Source organism: Chanodichthys erythropterus, chromosome 22, assembly GCF_024489055.1.
Source record: "Chanodichthys erythropterus isolate Z2021 chromosome 22, ASM2448905v1, whole genome shotgun sequence".
Lineage (NCBI taxonomy): Eukaryota > Metazoa > Chordata > Actinopteri > Cypriniformes > Xenocyprididae > Chanodichthys > Chanodichthys erythropterus.
This window is the reverse complement of record NC_090242.1, coordinates 25,843,282-25,859,607: the sequence shown is the minus strand read 5'-3', so window position 1 is coordinate 25,859,607 and position 16,326 is coordinate 25,843,282. Positions and strand designations below refer to the sequence as shown.

Sequence of the window (16,326 nt, the reverse complement as noted above, 5' to 3'; positions counted from 1 at the left end):
GTTGGTTTTTAGTTCTTAAACTTTTTCCCCCTCCACCACAGGCTCCTCCGTTTCCACCAAGCGTCCTCAGGGCGACAGTAAGCACATTGCCAGTTCAAGCAGCTCCAGTAAAGTCCCTCCCAGCCCGCTGATCTCCGGAGACCATAAGAAAACTCCTACCCCTTCCACTGTGAGTACAGAGCCCCCTGAGGAGCTGATGACTGATAGGCAGCAGAGTTGTGATCTCATGTCACTGATTTCTCTGTCTGTTCTCCATGTGCTGTATAGAACAGCATCCTGTCCTCAGGCACCAGCCGCAGCAGGAACTCTCCAATCACTGAGAGAGCTACTCTGGGAGTACAGAACGGCAAGGACAGGTACTGCCACATTCCTCTTTCTAGCCACGAATCACATGGAAGAGCCTATCAAACTCTTTCTGCAAAGTGGACTGGTGTTAAAAGTAGTGTCTGCACGTATGTGTATATTTAGACTTGGAAAGCTTCTCTGCTCTCAACTCATTCTGTCAGGCTGCTGCCCTGCCAGCATGGGAAATATAATCTTGTTATGCACACACATACATTCACACATTGACAATCGCACACATTTGAGCGCAGCATGAAGCTGAAATCTGTTCAGCTAGATTTTCGACGCCTTCAGGAACTTAGAATTAGTCCAAGGATTAAAAGGTTTCCTTTATAATACAATAAAATAATAGTCCAGGTTATTTTCAACTTCATGTCTGTCTGTGGCATGCTAGTGTTTAGCACAGGCAATAATTTTGACTCATTCAGTGAAACTTATTTACATCTATACACTTACACTTAAAATCAATGCATGATTTTTATTTTTGATCTATTATGCTTACCAAGGCTGCATTTATTTGATCAAAAATACACTAAAACAGTGTTATTGTGAAAAATGATCAGTTTAAAATAACTTTTTCCCTGTAATTTATTTCTGTGATGGCAAAGCTGAATTTTCAGCATCATTACTCCAGTCTTGAATGTCCATTTGTTTGAAATGGAGATTGATTTTGTAACATTATAAATGTCTTCACTGACATTTTTGAGCAATTTAATGCATCCTTGATAAGTATTACGTTCCAAAAAAAAAAAAAAAAAAAAAAAAAAAAAAAAAATCTTACTGACCCCAAGCTTGAATGGTAGTATTTTAAAAACTGCCTGTCTGTATAAAGTTACATCTTTATATCGGTCAATTCATAATATGACCAAGTAAACAGTAAATCTAGTTACTTGCTTTCAGTAAACAATCATGTTTTGCTCCACCCACTGAAATTATGTTGATAAACTAGATTTTCATCCAATTAGAAAATTAGTTCTATGCCAAAAGGATGATTTGGTTAGCTGTACAGTTCAAGCAGACAATGTAATTGATTTTTACTGAAATACAAACTGCACATGTCCTCTTAAACCCTCTGGGCAGCAAGCCAACTATTGTAACTGCATTAGTTCATTTTTTACACACACAGGGGCAAGTGAGTATTATTGTCTGTGGTAATCAACAGAATGCCACAGATGCTGTTGATAAAGCCTATTTCCAAAACTACCTGGAAATTTGCTCTAATGGTTCCTATAAATGTTCCCATAAATGTCTTCTGTGGTGAATTCCAGCAGTCAGAGCACTGCAGATTAGGGATGTATTTTAGTACGAAATTGATACTAAAAAAAAAACGTCTGATCTGTTTTATTATGGTGTCTAGACCTGCTGCTTATTATGTTAATATTTATCAGATTAGCAGACTGAAAAGAGAGTACCACTCACTACGCTGAATTTATTGACTACTTCCTTTGAATTTATTGACTGCATACTTTGAACTTATTGACCGCTTATGTACAGAATTACAAGTGAATTTTTTTATATTAATGTCACGGTTCCCACAATAAACCATGAAATACTGAGAAATTTTAAAATGGATGTTACATTTCAGTAATGCAATACAGTTAGGGCATATTATCTAAAATCCATTAATCTATAGTGATAGTTTTGCTCTGCTCTAAAATATTACATTGCCTAGATGGAGTAGGAATCCTGTAATATATAATTTTGTAAATAAAGCAGTGTGCTCATGTGCTCTTTTTTTTTTTTTTTACTATTAAGAATCATGCTATTGGTACATCAACTGCTGAATATTACTGCATATATACTGACACACTGACGTATTATCACTGATTGGTATGTAGTCATCCCTTAATCTGGAATTAGTGATTTTTGCCTGACCTAAATATCAGGTTACTGAGAGAAGAGATGTGGGAAACTGAAAACAGTAGCCTTTATTATGCGGATGTTTAATTTTGCTTGAGGTGACAAGCGGCAGAACAGTCATAATGCTGACGCGGAAAGAGTTTTATATGTGTGCACAAGGTCAGGTTGCAAAGCAGCAAAAAAAAAAAAAAAAAGAAAAAGAAAAAAGTAAAATTATGGCACTGATGGAACACCTGCCACCAGATAACCCTCACAAATGCATCAGATGTCTTTCATCTGTTTTTATTCTGCATGTATTATGATCAGTTTGATGAACGTTACCTATTTAATAATTGAGTTGATGCGAGTAGCTTTTAAATACACATCATGCCCATGAGGCTTATGCTGTCAGACGCTTTTGATCATCACTGCATCTCATTTTAGATTCTCATTCAATGCACAGAGACAGAGCGAGCTTTCCAGCGATAATGCAAGTTTGATCCAACTTTGACTAGCTTTGATCTAAAAATGGACTAAAATAGAGCCCAAACCTGCATTATTGCAATGCAGTGTTGTATTTTTATCTCCTGGTGTGTGTGCTTTTGTCTTATTCCATCACTTTCTCAACCCTCATTCCATCTTTGCTGAATCTGCTTTACATCCTCACCCATACCTCCCTCCACTCTGTACGTGGGGGTGTTCGTACGTGGGGGCTGTTATTATTCGTCTTTCCCCCAGCCTGAACACTCCAGGGTCCCGCGCCTCCACCGCATCAGCAGCCGCGGTGCTCGCCGCCTCATCCCGCACCCGCCACCACAAGTCCTTGTCCACCTCCGCCCACCCCAGCCCCCCAGACCTCCATGCACATCGCCCCAGGCAAGTGGCAGCCAAACTCGAAACTATTCCAAAGGGGGATTCGACTTCAAGGACTAGTGATGAGTCAAGTCGTATAATTGATTTTTAGGAAGAAACTTTTTTTTTTTTTTTTTTTGAGTTGAGATTGGAATACATAAGATCCGCAGACTGAATTCGTCAAGCAAAGAGATGGAAAGGCCCTGAACGTTTTTTTTTTTTTTTTTTTTTTTTTAAACCCTGTGTACTTTTCTCTTTCTCATTGTCCATCACAATAATACAACCGTCTCACTCGCCGTCCCACTTTCCCCTCCTTGTAAACACATATTGTCTACATCACAAACCTGCCAACCTGTTCCTTTCTAACCCATAGTTCATATGCATGCTTTTAACTCACTGTCTTTCTTTTCTTATGCATGTGTTGTCATGTTGCTTGCTGTCATACTGCAGTCTTCAGGTCTTCTGCCCCATCAGTCTCCACCCCTTCTTTTCTGCAGACAAACTAGACAGTGCACTAATATCCTCTGAAAACCTGTCTCACTGCTTGCGTGACACTTAATAAAGATGTTTGTAACATTTTGAAATGTTAAATGCTTGTCACAGACAGTTGTATGCATGCTAACAATGGTTTTGTCTCCCTCCCTGAAGAGTTTTTTTGTTGTTGTTGTTGTGTTCTGTTATTGTTTAAATCTCATTATTTGTTGGTAATAGCTGCATGATATCTGCATGGTGATTTAAAGTTCTTAAAAATCAAAACAAAAAACTTGTCCCCAGTTCAATGTGAATAGACAACTAAGGCTGCTTTTACACTTGGCATTAACATGCGATCACCATGTGATCATTAGCCAATCAGGACACGGTGCATTTACATTTGTTTACATTAAGTGGCCTCTGTATCTGGATAACCGATCGGATTTCTATTTCCAGAAGAATATTTAAATTAGGTGTGTTTGAAAGGCAGAAGCTTCAAATGGCTTCATAGCGTAAAACAACTTTCACTTTAGCCTTTATCAATGCAGTGCACACAGCACAGAATGTACTTTCAAAAAAAATTACAATCGATCACGATTAGAGTAATTATTCTACCAATTTAAGTTTCCCAGCATTAATCTTGAGATAGTAATATAGTACTTAAGATAGAAAGATAGTAATTATTTTGATGCATTTCATGATTGAATGGAGCCCTCAAGCATTTGTATTGTTTGTGTAATATGTAGAAAACAGCAATCTGAACATCTTTGTATTAAAGAAATAAAAGAACTCGCATCACATTAAAGAGCATTAAAGGGTTAGTTCACCCATAAATGAAAATAATGTCATTTATTACTCACCCTCATGTCGTTCTACACCCACAAGACCTTCGTTCATCTTCGGAACACAAATTAAGATATTTTTGATTAAATTCGATGGCTCAGTGAGGCCTGCATAGACAGCAATAGTACTTTCTCTCTCAAGATCCATCCACCGTACTAAAAACATATTTGAAACAGTTCATGTGAGTACAGTGGTTCTATCTTAATATTATAAAGCGACGAGAATATTTTTTGTGCGCCAAAAAAACCCAAAAATGACTTTTTAAAAAAATATCAAGTGATGGCCGATTTCAAAACACTGCTTCAGAGCATTATGAATCTTTTGAGTTGAATCAGTGATTCGGATCATGTATCAAACTGCTGAAATCACGTGACTTTTGCGCTCCGATCCACTGATTTGATTCGTAAAGCTCCGAAGTGTTTTGAAATCGGCCATCACTAGATATTGTTAAAAAGTCGTTATTTTGTTTTTGCGCACAAAAAAATTCTCATCGTTTTATAATGTTAAGATAGAACCACTGTACTCACATGAACTGATTTAAATGTTTTTAGTACCTTTATGGATCTTAAGAGAGGAAGTGCCATTGCTGTCTATGCAGGCCTCACTGAGCCATCGGATTTAATCAAAAATATATTAATTTGTGTTCTGAAGATGAACTAAGGTCTTACGGGTGTAGAACGACATGAGGGTGAGTAATAAAAGACATTCTTTTCATTTTTGGGTGAACTAACCTTTTAATGCTCTTTAATGTGAAGCAAGTTCTTTTATTTCTTTTAATACAAAGATGTTCAGATTCTGCTGTTTTCTACATATTACACAAACAATACAAATGCTTGCAGGCTCCATTCAATCATGAAATGCGTCAGAATAATTACTATCTTTTCATACAAGATTAATGCTGGGAAACATAAATTGGTAGATTAAGTACTCTATTTGTGATCGATTGTACTTTTGTTAAATAAATCACAAAAATTCCGTGCTGTGTGCACTGCATTGATAAAGGCTAAAGTGAAAGCTGTTTTACTAGAACTACACAACAACAGAATAAGATTAAATTAAACAAATTACAAATTAAACGATGTCCCGTTGCTTTTACTCACTTTATTTTCCGATGCAATCTCCAGTCAAGTTTTTTTTTTTTTTTTTTTTTAAATGAAAGAATACTTCCAGAGTTGATCATACAAAAATAACTTGGTAGATCATGTTAAACAAGTCACATCATCTGGGTTTAAGGTTATACTGTGCAATGACTATATAGACTATATTTTCATTGCACAATTAAAATGAAAAATGTATTAGGTAAGTCTAAAACTGTTTTAAAGATTGACGTTTATTGTAGAATTTAATTTCTTGTCAAAACTGCGTCTGTCCGTTATTTTCTGACAGGCACACGGCGAGACTGGGTGGGGATTTATATGATGTCGTCTTCTGAATGTAAAAACAATGCCTGGATTGCATTTACATTACACTTAGATCCGATCACAATGTGTCCTTGACTATCTCCGAACCAGGACACGTTGACCGGATAACATTCCGAACACATACGCGTTTACACTTGTCTTTTCAATGCGTATGTGGACAACATCCAGATACAGGTCGCATGTTACTGCCAAGAATAAACGCAGCCTAAATACTGACATTTATAGACAATTATAAGTATAAACATTTATTGATGATATTCTTTTAATTTTTTAGATACTGTTGAACTCTAAAGACATTGTATTAGGGATTTATTGATATAAAGATTATGTCCCAATACTGATAATAACTACCTTTCAATAATATAGTAAAAAAAAAAAAAAAAAAGTACTTTATTCCTGTGATGACAAATCTGAATTTTCTGCTTTCATTACTCCAGTCTTCAGTGTCACATGATCCTTCAGAAATCCTCATTCTATGCTAATTTGCTGCTCAAGGAACATTTCTTATTATTACAATTGAAAACTCTGATTTTGTAGAAACTGTGATACAATTCTATTGTAATTGTAATTCAAGATACTTTAAATAGAAAGTTCAAAAGAGCAGCATTGATTTACAGTAGAAATCTTTTGAAATAAAAATGTATTTAGTCACTTTTGATAAATTTAATGGATGAATACGTTTTCATTACTTTAAAAAAATCTTACTGACCACTAATAGTGTATGTTTATGGTGCTTAACATATGCTACAAGTGAATTTTGGGATCACAGCATGTAATGTACAGTACAAAAAAATTATTCAATTTAAGTCCTTTTATTAACTTTTTTTTTTCACATTTTTGTCAAGAAATTACAGACTTCACCTTTAACTATTACTCATTGTATGGTTTTGTAGCATATAAAAATAATCACAATGGGGTCCTCATGTGATTTAAGCCTGTGGATTGTCACATGTCTGGCTGATGGTGGAATTATTCTTGGATTTCGCATGCAAGTGCATGCATGGATTTTATTTCATCACATTTTAAAATCAATCTCAAATTAAATGTTGATCCATTTCCACAAGGATAATTTGGCCTGTTTGTACTTTAGTGCCTGATTATTGAAGCTGCATGAAAAAAATCAAGTGGCTTAAATTTACTATGCCTTTTTATTTTTTAATGGCTGCTAAACTGGAGTTGAATAAAATATTAACCGATTCTCTCTTCACCTTTACAAACTTCTTTGTAAAAAAACAGCACAGCCAACCAGAGAGCACCAGTTGTGTCCCCCTCAGCTCAGAACATAAACATTTCCTCAATGGCTGACCGTACCAACTTCCCCAGAGGGGTGACGAGCAGAAGCACTTTCCACGCCGGCCAGCAGAGAGCCACACGAGACCAGCAAGCCTCAGCGTACAACGACCCCTCTGCCTCCCCCTCCCTTTCCCATGGCAACAGCCAGGTGCGCCGTCCCGGGACTGGTATCTTCAGCAAGTTTACTTCCAAATTTGTACGCAGGTGAGTTTATGATCGGTCCACATGGTGACACTGTTTATTGCGTTTGCGAAATATTGAGTTGCACAATACATGCACACGTTCTCATGACTTCACCAGTGCTCCCCTCTTTCAGGACGAGATGGTTTTTGGACTGGCACTGTTTTTTATCGCTAAGATCATGATCTCTGAAACAAAGGGCTGCTGGAGCAGAGATGGTTTTAAGTGTGAGAGATGCTAACTGATGGATAACTAACATTAAATCCAGGGTTCCCATGGTCAGGGAAAACCTAGAAATATCAAGGAGTGATTTCCATGCCTACAAAAGTCATGGAGATCTATTGCATCTTTTTTTTTTTAGTTGTGCTAATTTAACTGCCTAAGCATAGCTATTTATAAAATTATCTTTTGAAATGATTTGGAAAGTCCGCAATTTATTGGCCAAAAGTTGTGGGAACCCTAACCCTAAACCGGACCCTAATCTAACATCCATCATTCATGCAATGCATTTACAATTAACAAATTCTTCAACAATCCAAAACGGCCCTGGTGTAACTTAATAAAGTAAAATTCCCATTCTTTAATCTGACTTCAAACACTGGTGCCCTTTTAGCGCCTCCCAGCTAACACTAATGCTCAAAAGAACCTTTCATAGGATTCATAAAGAACCCTTTTTTTAAAACTCACATATCAGCCAAACAAGAAGTATTTAATCCTTTTTTAGAGCTTTTTCAATGGTTCATACACATGTGAGAAACACTTTATTTTCCCTTTTTTCTCTAATTTCTTTGTAGAAATCTCTCATTCAGATTTCCCAGAAGGTAGGCAATAACGCTACACTTGCGTTTTCTCAAGACAATGTCTTTTTCCTGTGCTCTACATTCCTTCTGTGATGTCTTGTATCGACATTTATTTTTGTTCCATATGCATATCTTTTCATGGTATTATTCTTTACTAATGCTCTGCGTCCATTGCCTGACTCACTCCTCCGCCAGCCCTATTTTCCTCCTCCTCTTCCCTCGATGAATAACATATCCCGCTTTCAATTGCATCACATCCCGCTCCTCTCTCATATGAACTCATGGAGTCCGGTCATGTACATTGTGTCGCAGATCTTGTGAATGGTCTCCCTGCGCCCTCGTTTGTACTGTCATCATGCAACATGACTACACTCCTACAATGCAGTTAAATAATATTGTGTTACTCTCCAAATTTGCCAGGCGTTTGTAGATGGTTTCAAATTAGACAATTGTACAAGGACTGATAAACTCTTGGTAAAACCCTTTCTGAAACAGAATGTTTTTCATGATCTTCAGTTCATTTAAAGGGTTAGTTCACCCAAAAATGAAAATTCTGTCATTAATCACTCGCCCTTATGCCATTCAACACCCGTAAGACCTTCATTCATCTTTGGAACACAAATTACGTTTTTTTTTGTTGAAATACGAGAGGTTTCTTACTCCTCAATAGACAACAATTTAACCACCACTTTCAAGGTCCAGAAAGGTACTAAAGACATCATTAAAACAGTCGATGTGACTGTAGTGGTTCAACCTTAATTTTATGAAGTGACGAGAATACTTTTTAATTTTTGTTTTGTTTTTAGGCACAAAAAGTATTCTCGTTGCTTCATAAGACCAAGGTCTTTAGTACTTTTCTGGACCTTGAAAGTGGTGTTTGAATTTGTGTCTATTGAGGAGTCGGAGAGCTCTCGGATTTGATATTTCAAAAATATCTTAATTTGTGTTCCGAAGATTAACGAAGGTCTTACGGGTGTGGAACGACATGAGGATGAGTAATTAATGACAGAAATTTCATTTTTGGGTGAACTAACCCTTTAATAGCTCTAGCACATCTACTAAAATACTCAAATTACAGCTAAATCTGTTTAGTTAAAAAAAATGTGAGCTTGCAGTCTAAATTTAATTTGATGAACAGACACATTTTTATTGGAATGTTGACGACAAATGTACAGCGTGACAATTGTAGTCTGATTTAAGAACAAATTGCTCATGAACTGATTCATTTTACTGAATCTGTTAAAGACTGATGCATTAGAATTGACTTAGTTCTGTTCATTTCGAGTTTGACATGACAAAACAACTTGCTTTTCAGTAAGTCAAGTACAGCTGATTCTGTTACTTAAATGGTTAGTTCACTAGCTAGCTCGCCCTCACGTCGTTCCAAACCCAAATTACTTTCATTCATCTTCAAAACACAAGATGTTTTTAATGAAATTGAAAGATTTCAGTTCCTCCATAGAAAGTCCATTAGACCAAGGGAACTATATGAATCAAGCTATTTAGTCCAACTCTTCTTAAGAGAAGCGTTTGTGTTAAATGATGAACTGATTTAATTTAGACTTTTTTTCATGAATAAACATTGATCAATACGCATACATGGAGAACAGCGGGTATGGTAAAGGGAAGCTCAAATATGCTTGCATGACTTTCAAGAACAAACCTCATTGGTTCTTGTGCATTAATCAAACACATTTGAGCTTCCGTTTACCATATTTGATGTGCTTTATGTGCATTGATCAATATTTATATATGAATAAAGTCCTAAATTAAATCTGTTCATATAAAATGAGTCTCTTCAAAAGATTTGAATTTAATCATTTGATTTACATGAATTACTTTTTACGTTCACTTTATGAACTTTAAGTTTTGGTTGCGTGGACTTTCAATGGATATTCTCAGGTTTCATTCAAATTTGTGTTTTAAAGATTCTTATGTTTTTGGAACAACTTGAGGTTGAGTAGATGACTAATTTATGGGTGAACTATCCCTTTAATGGTTGTGAGATTTGAATCGGTGTTTTCATGACTGGTTGTTAATCAGCAAGTGTTTTAAAAACCTAGTGTCATAAATGGTTCCTTCAATAAAAAATACTTTATTATTGTTATTAATCAAGGTATAATGCTATTTATCATCAAAAATAATATTGTCTTGAGTATGTTTAGCTCAGTGAACTCAGACAAAGAATTGCTAAATTCCTTTTTCTCATCCATTTTGTAATCCTCTCAGTCAGAAGATGTGAAATATTCATATCTAACAGCATGTAGAAGTATTAGGTTCCGAATTCTTTGTGATTTACATTCTGTAGATGGGAACTAAACACTCACCCAAAGCTTGAAATTTGATTTTTAATAGGTCGGGTAAGTTCATAGTTTGCAGAGAGCCTGGCAGGGTAAATGGAGGACGTCAGTCGTGTTTTCATGGTGAGGGTTGTATAGGGTGACTCCTGCTTCTCTCCTCTTACGGTCTACTGCTTATTCTTATACGGCTGCACTAAAACAGACGTGCTGCTTTTGTCCCTTCGTACTCGTGCTGCGCTATTTTGGAGGTGGCTGGTCTCCCTGTCTGACTTTATCTTTCAACACACACCTCACTAAAGCCACTTGTTCAGCTGTACAAAACACACATGAGTAGACAAAATTATTGGGCTATGATCCACATGAAATGTCAGCCACAGATACATTTTTACAGTTAAATGCATAAGCTTCAGATTTAAGTTTAGAAGGACCCCTGGTAGTTTTGCACTAGACTGAATCTTGCAGTTGGGCTTCTATTAACGATTTTAATTCATTTTTTTTCTTCTTAATTTTTTTTAAAAATTATGCTCTTACATAACCAGACTTCAGAATGTACACAAAGGAAATCTGTACTTGCACTTTAACAGTTTGCCACATCAGATATTCGCTGTCCATACTTTATCCCTATGTTGGTCTACTAGCTCTTGCCTGCTCATTTGTGAACCTTTATGCTAAGTACAGAGTGGCTTATGCGAGTGTGTGTTGATCCTAAGGTTCAGAGTTTAAAAGGAATATTTTGTCCACAAGTTGGTGAAGGGACTGTAAAAAGTTTTTTTTTATTTTAGCTGTTGGAAATGGGATATGATACTCTAAAGTGAAGTTATGTGAACATAATTACGTTATTGGTAATTCTACATGAACAGGACTAATACTTAGCTAGCACCAAGAACTTGAATTGAGGGACTAAACTTGTTGGTTTTCTTTGAGGAGTCCGTATGAGGGAGAGGGTCGAGATGAGGCCAGCAGGTGAGGACTATGACTAATAAAAATCTCAAAGTGTACTGCTCAAATCACTGAATTATTACTTACTGAGACTTTTTATTTTTATTTCATTTTATTTAAAAACAAAAATCATGAGTCATGTTCCGTGGAGTCATTTAAAGCTTAATTTTTAAAAAAAAAAATTTTTTTGAATCATTGAATGACTTGCAACTTAAACAATCAAATTAACACTACTGTTCAAAAGTTTGGGGTCAGTACGATTTTTTTTTTTTTTTTTTTTTTTTAATGCTTTTGAAAGTCTCATACTCAACAAGGCTGCATTTAATCAATCAAAAATACAGTAAAACAGTAACATTATGAAATGTTTTAACAATTTAAAACAATAAAATGTTTCTATTTTAATATATTTTAAAATGTAATTTATTCATACGATGGCAAAGTTGAATTTTCAGCATTATTACTGTAGTACTGAGTGTCACATGATCCTTCAGAAATCATTCAATATGCTGATTTGCTGCACAAGATTGATTTCTTATTATCAATGTCGAAAGCTTGTTGTGCTGCTTTTAAAGGATTAGTTCACTTTAAAATGAAAATGACCCCAAGCTTTACTCGCCCTCAAGCCATTTTAGGTGTCTATGACTTTCTTCTTTCTGATGAACACAGTCAGAGTTATATTAATAAATATCCTGACGCATCCAAGCTTTATAACTGCACTGAACGGAACCAGTGAGCTTGAAGCTCAAGAAAGTGCATCCATCCATTATAAACATACTCCACACGGCTCCGGGGGTTAACAGCCTTCTGAAGTGAAGCAATGCGTTTGTGTAAGAAAAATATCCATATTTAACAAGTTATTAAGTAAAATATCTAGCTTCTGCCAAACCGCCTTCCGTATTCAACTTACGAAGAAAGTGTAAAACTCTCGCAGTTCAAAACGCATACGTTACGTCCTGTGCCTTCTGTATTCAAATTAGGGAGATGCCTATTTCGTAAGTTAATACGGAAGACAGTCTGTCGCTTCAGAAGGCCTTTATTAACCTCCTGGAGCCATGTGGAATGTCTATGATGGATGGATGTACTTTCTTGAGCTTCATACTCACTGGTCCCGTTCACTGCTTTTATAAATTTTGGATGTGTCAGGATATTTATTAATATTACTCAGATTGTGTTCATCAGAAAGAAGAAAGTCATATACAACTAGGATGGCTTGAGGGTGAGTAAAGCTTGGGGTAATTTTCATTTTTAAGTGAACTAATCCTTAAATAGTTTTGTGGAAACCGTTAATTTTTTTCCCCCAGGATTATTTGGTGAATAGAAAGTTTGAAAGAACAGTGTTTAAGTAGATTTGTTTTGTAACATTACAAAAGTCTTTGTTACAGTTGAATGCATCCTTGCTGAATAAAAGTACAAAAATCTTACTGACACCAAACTTTTACTAGTGTATTACTTTAATATACAAACAAGATTTCAAGAATTTGAAAATAGGTCTACAGTTCTAACCTAGTTATTTTTTTTTATAAAATATAACTCCCCCAAGCACCTGATCAGATGTCTTGATTAGTTAGTGGGTGCCTTTATTTTGACTGCATTGTAGTCTTCCACCATGGCACCATGTTGGTGTTTTGTGTTGATGGTAAAAACATTTAATTAATTTAAAAATGTAAACTTGTTGAAGCAGAAGAACTAGTATGTAGATGTTACAGCTTGAATCAACCAAGCTTTTTCTGTTTGTGTTGTTCTTCCTCGTGTTCACCTTCATTCTCCTGTTTGTGCCTCTCTTCATTTTCAACAAAGACCCATGTTGAGCACAGCAGACAAGATGGAGAAAGGTACCCAGGGACTGCCCGGCGACGAAAACAAGGACTCCTTTTCTTCCTCTTCTCCAGCGTCCAGCACACCCTCATCCACCCAGGCCTCCAAGGACACCAAGCCACGCTCCCTCCGCTTCACCTGGAGCATGAAGACCACCTCCTCCATGGAGCCCAACGAAATGATGAAGGAGATCCGGAAAGTTCTGGACTCCAACAGCTGCGAGTACGAGTTGCGCGAGCGCTTCATGCTCCTCTGCGTTTCGGGCATCCCTGCGCATGACGACTTCGTCCAGTGGGAGATGGAGGTGTGCAAGCTACCTCGCCTCTCTCTCAACGGGGTGCGCTTCAAGAGGATCTCCGGAACATCCATCGCCTTCAAGAACATCGCCTCGAAGATCGCCAATGAGCTAAAACTGTGAGGAAGTCGATGTTTCTGTGGAAAAGAGCTTGAGGAATGGCTGGAGCCCTTATGTTAGGTGTGAGGAGGCACTGTGAGGAAAATCATTGGATTTGTGAGCTCTACAGCAGCAATGAAGAGTCTTGAGGCTGAAAAGGGGGAAAGGTGTAAGACAGGTTCATGGGGGACATTTGTGCATATAGACATTTTTCAGGGGGTTTATTTTTTGGGGGAGGTGTTCTGTCTTGGTTTGGGTTTTCTGTTCCTTTCTCACCCTCCTTGAATACTTTGTTGTCATCTTTATTTTTGGCAGTTTCATTCAAATGTTGTGGTTTTTCTTAGACCTCACAATTGTCCTCAGTTCAGAAAGAGTTTATAAAGCGCAAGAAGATTTTGGCGTTAATAAACTGGAATTGTTTGCCAGCGACTTTTTTTTTTTTTTTTTTTTTTCTTTCTACGAATGCAAACCAGCTACTGTCATGGAAAGCTGTAGCTAACTCCCCCCATACCCTGGTCCTTATTCCTTGTTCATCCCCAAACACAAACAATGGTAAACTAAACCACGTTACTTGATCTTACTTCCAATTCCAGGTTAGCTGTGATGAGCAGAGATGGAGAGATTCACGGTTTTAATGCTCTGAATGTACAAAAAAAAATCGAGACCCAAATGGCTAGGCACATTCAGTAGAGCCATAATTCGAATTTTCATATTCACTTATGCTCTGATCGGTTCTGATCTCGCCAATGCTGTGGTAGCTAATCCATAACCTCTGCCCCATTTCTACATCACAGTACAGTGTCTTATTCAAGCTGAAATGGAAGTGTTGACTTGAACCCTCGGTGCACTGGAGGTGAATCACCTCTTAGCACTCAATGCCCAGACAATTAGTTTTTTGTTTTTTGTTTTTTCCCTCTATTGCAGGGGTTATATATCTGAAACTAATTAAGGGCCAATTAAGTAATTATTGGTGGATTGTAGTGTAATTAAGACTTGCTGGTTGGATCCAATCTGCTGCACTGGAATAAGTATGTGTTTCGTTGCCTTTCTCTGGAGAAGATAATTATTGATATTATTATATGAATAAACCAGATGTTGGATGATTTGTGTTCAGTTGTTTATGAACGATATTCTTTTTATTTTAGTGTATTATTTCCTTTTGTTTCACCTTCAAGCAACATTTGAAATATGCTTTTGTTCTTTAATTGATTTAAAGAGTGTGGAATACAAATAAAACTATTTACTTTCTAAAACATTTCCACCTGAGAGCACTTGGAAAGGAACTTAGGAAAGTCTTTTACTAATTAAAGTGGAATTTATTTATTTTTTGTAGGGTAACATTTTCATTAATTACATTTAACAATTACATTTAACATTACAAGATGCTTAACAGATAATGTACTTTAAATAGTAGCAGATGTTATTAATCTGATTTAATATCTTTACATGTTTTAATTTAAATGTGTTAATTACAGATGTTAAAGATATAGCCTATTTTTAATTTTTAAAGTGATAATCAATCTTGGTTTATGATACTATTCCTTTTAAGTTGTTAAAATGTTTCTTTGTGTTAGGAAAAAAAGAGTATTAATACACATTTATAAATTGTTTAGCCTCACTTGGAATGCTGATATGCAGTAATTATATAGATTATTGAATGAATGAATATATAAAATGTGAAAATGACAGTGCTCTAAGGGGATAGAGAAGTAACAAAGTTTTAAGATAAATTTGGACATAGAGGTCTAATTCAAAAACTTGGGAATTTTGTTGTAAACTGAGCTAAACAATCATAGGAAGGAAAGAAAAAAATACTCCGGATGCAACACGTCATGTGCACATCTGGGATAGTGATGTCCAATTTGTGAACGAATCGTTATTCCGAGATCAGAAAACGGTTCAAGTGATTTTCACGTAAAAAAAGGAGAAAGGTAAGTTACACTAGAAATGTTACAAATGTACTGAGATTAAAGGATTAGTCCACTTTTAAATAAAATTTTCCTGATAATTCAATGGCTTCCAAACGGTTGAAGGTCAAAATGACAGTTTCAGTGCAGCTCCAAAGGGCTTTAAACGATACCAGATGAGGAATAAGGGTCTTATCTAGCAAAACGATTGGTCATTTTCGGGAAAAAAAAAAACAAAACAACTGTTTGTGCTTTATATAAACAGATGATCGCCTTGTATGTGCTTCCGCTTTCCGCATTCTTCAAAACGCTTACGCTGTATGTCCTACGGAACGAACGCAGCGGCAGTTTCGTTTTTTTCCGTTAGTAGAATAGGGAAGGCGTAGGACATACAGCGTTTTGAAGTATGCGGAAAGCGGAAACCCGTACAAGGCGATCATCTGTTTATATAAAGCACAAACAGTTGTATTTTTTTAGGAAATGACCGATCGTTTCGCTAGATAAGACCCGTATTCCTTGTCTGGTATTGTTTAAAGCCCTTTGAAGCTGCACTGAAACTGTCGTTCTGACCTTGAACCATTTGGAGGCCATCGAAGTCCATTATAAGGAGAAAAATCCTGGAATGTTTTCATCAAAAACCTTAATTTCTTTTTCGACTGAAGAAAGAAAGACATGAACATCTTGGATGACATGGGGTGAGTAAATTATCAGGAAAATTTTATTTGAAAGTGAACTAATCCTTTAATATCAAATAACTTATGTTTACGGTTTCAGTTACACCATTTAACACACTGCAACATTTTACAGCACGTAATCATAGACCATGCAGATATGACAGGGACCACGTGATAACGCAAAAGGCTTGTTCGAGATGCATCGGCGCTGCGCAGACGGATCAGCGTATTAAATCAAAGTACCGCGAGAGTGATT

At 36.4% G+C, this 16,326-nt stretch overlaps 1 protein-coding gene across 14 annotated transcripts in view; it reads left to right on the top strand.

The window, feature by feature from the left end:
• mark2a (MAP/microtubule affinity-regulating kinase 2a) overlaps window positions 1-14,694 on the top strand; it is a 45,843-nt gene extending 31,149 nt beyond the window's left edge. For 3 of the 14 annotated variants that reach the window (XM_067376893.1, XM_067376892.1, XM_067376887.1), the window contains exons 13-19: window positions 42-169; window positions 268-356; window positions 2,920-3,057; window positions 7,005-7,265; window positions 8,036-8,062; window positions 11,266-11,304; window positions 13,078-14,693. In XM_067376893.1, the coding sequence (XP_067232994.1) occupies window positions 42-169; window positions 268-356; window positions 2,920-3,057; window positions 7,005-7,265; window positions 8,036-8,062; window positions 11,266-11,304; window positions 13,078-13,513 (1,118 nt within the window). In that variant the 3' untranslated portion in view covers window positions 13,514-14,693. The other 11 variants (XM_067376894.1, XM_067376888.1, XM_067376900.1 and 8 more) reach the window with 9 other exon arrangements.
• Window positions 14,695-16,326: the final 1,632 nt, after the last annotated feature.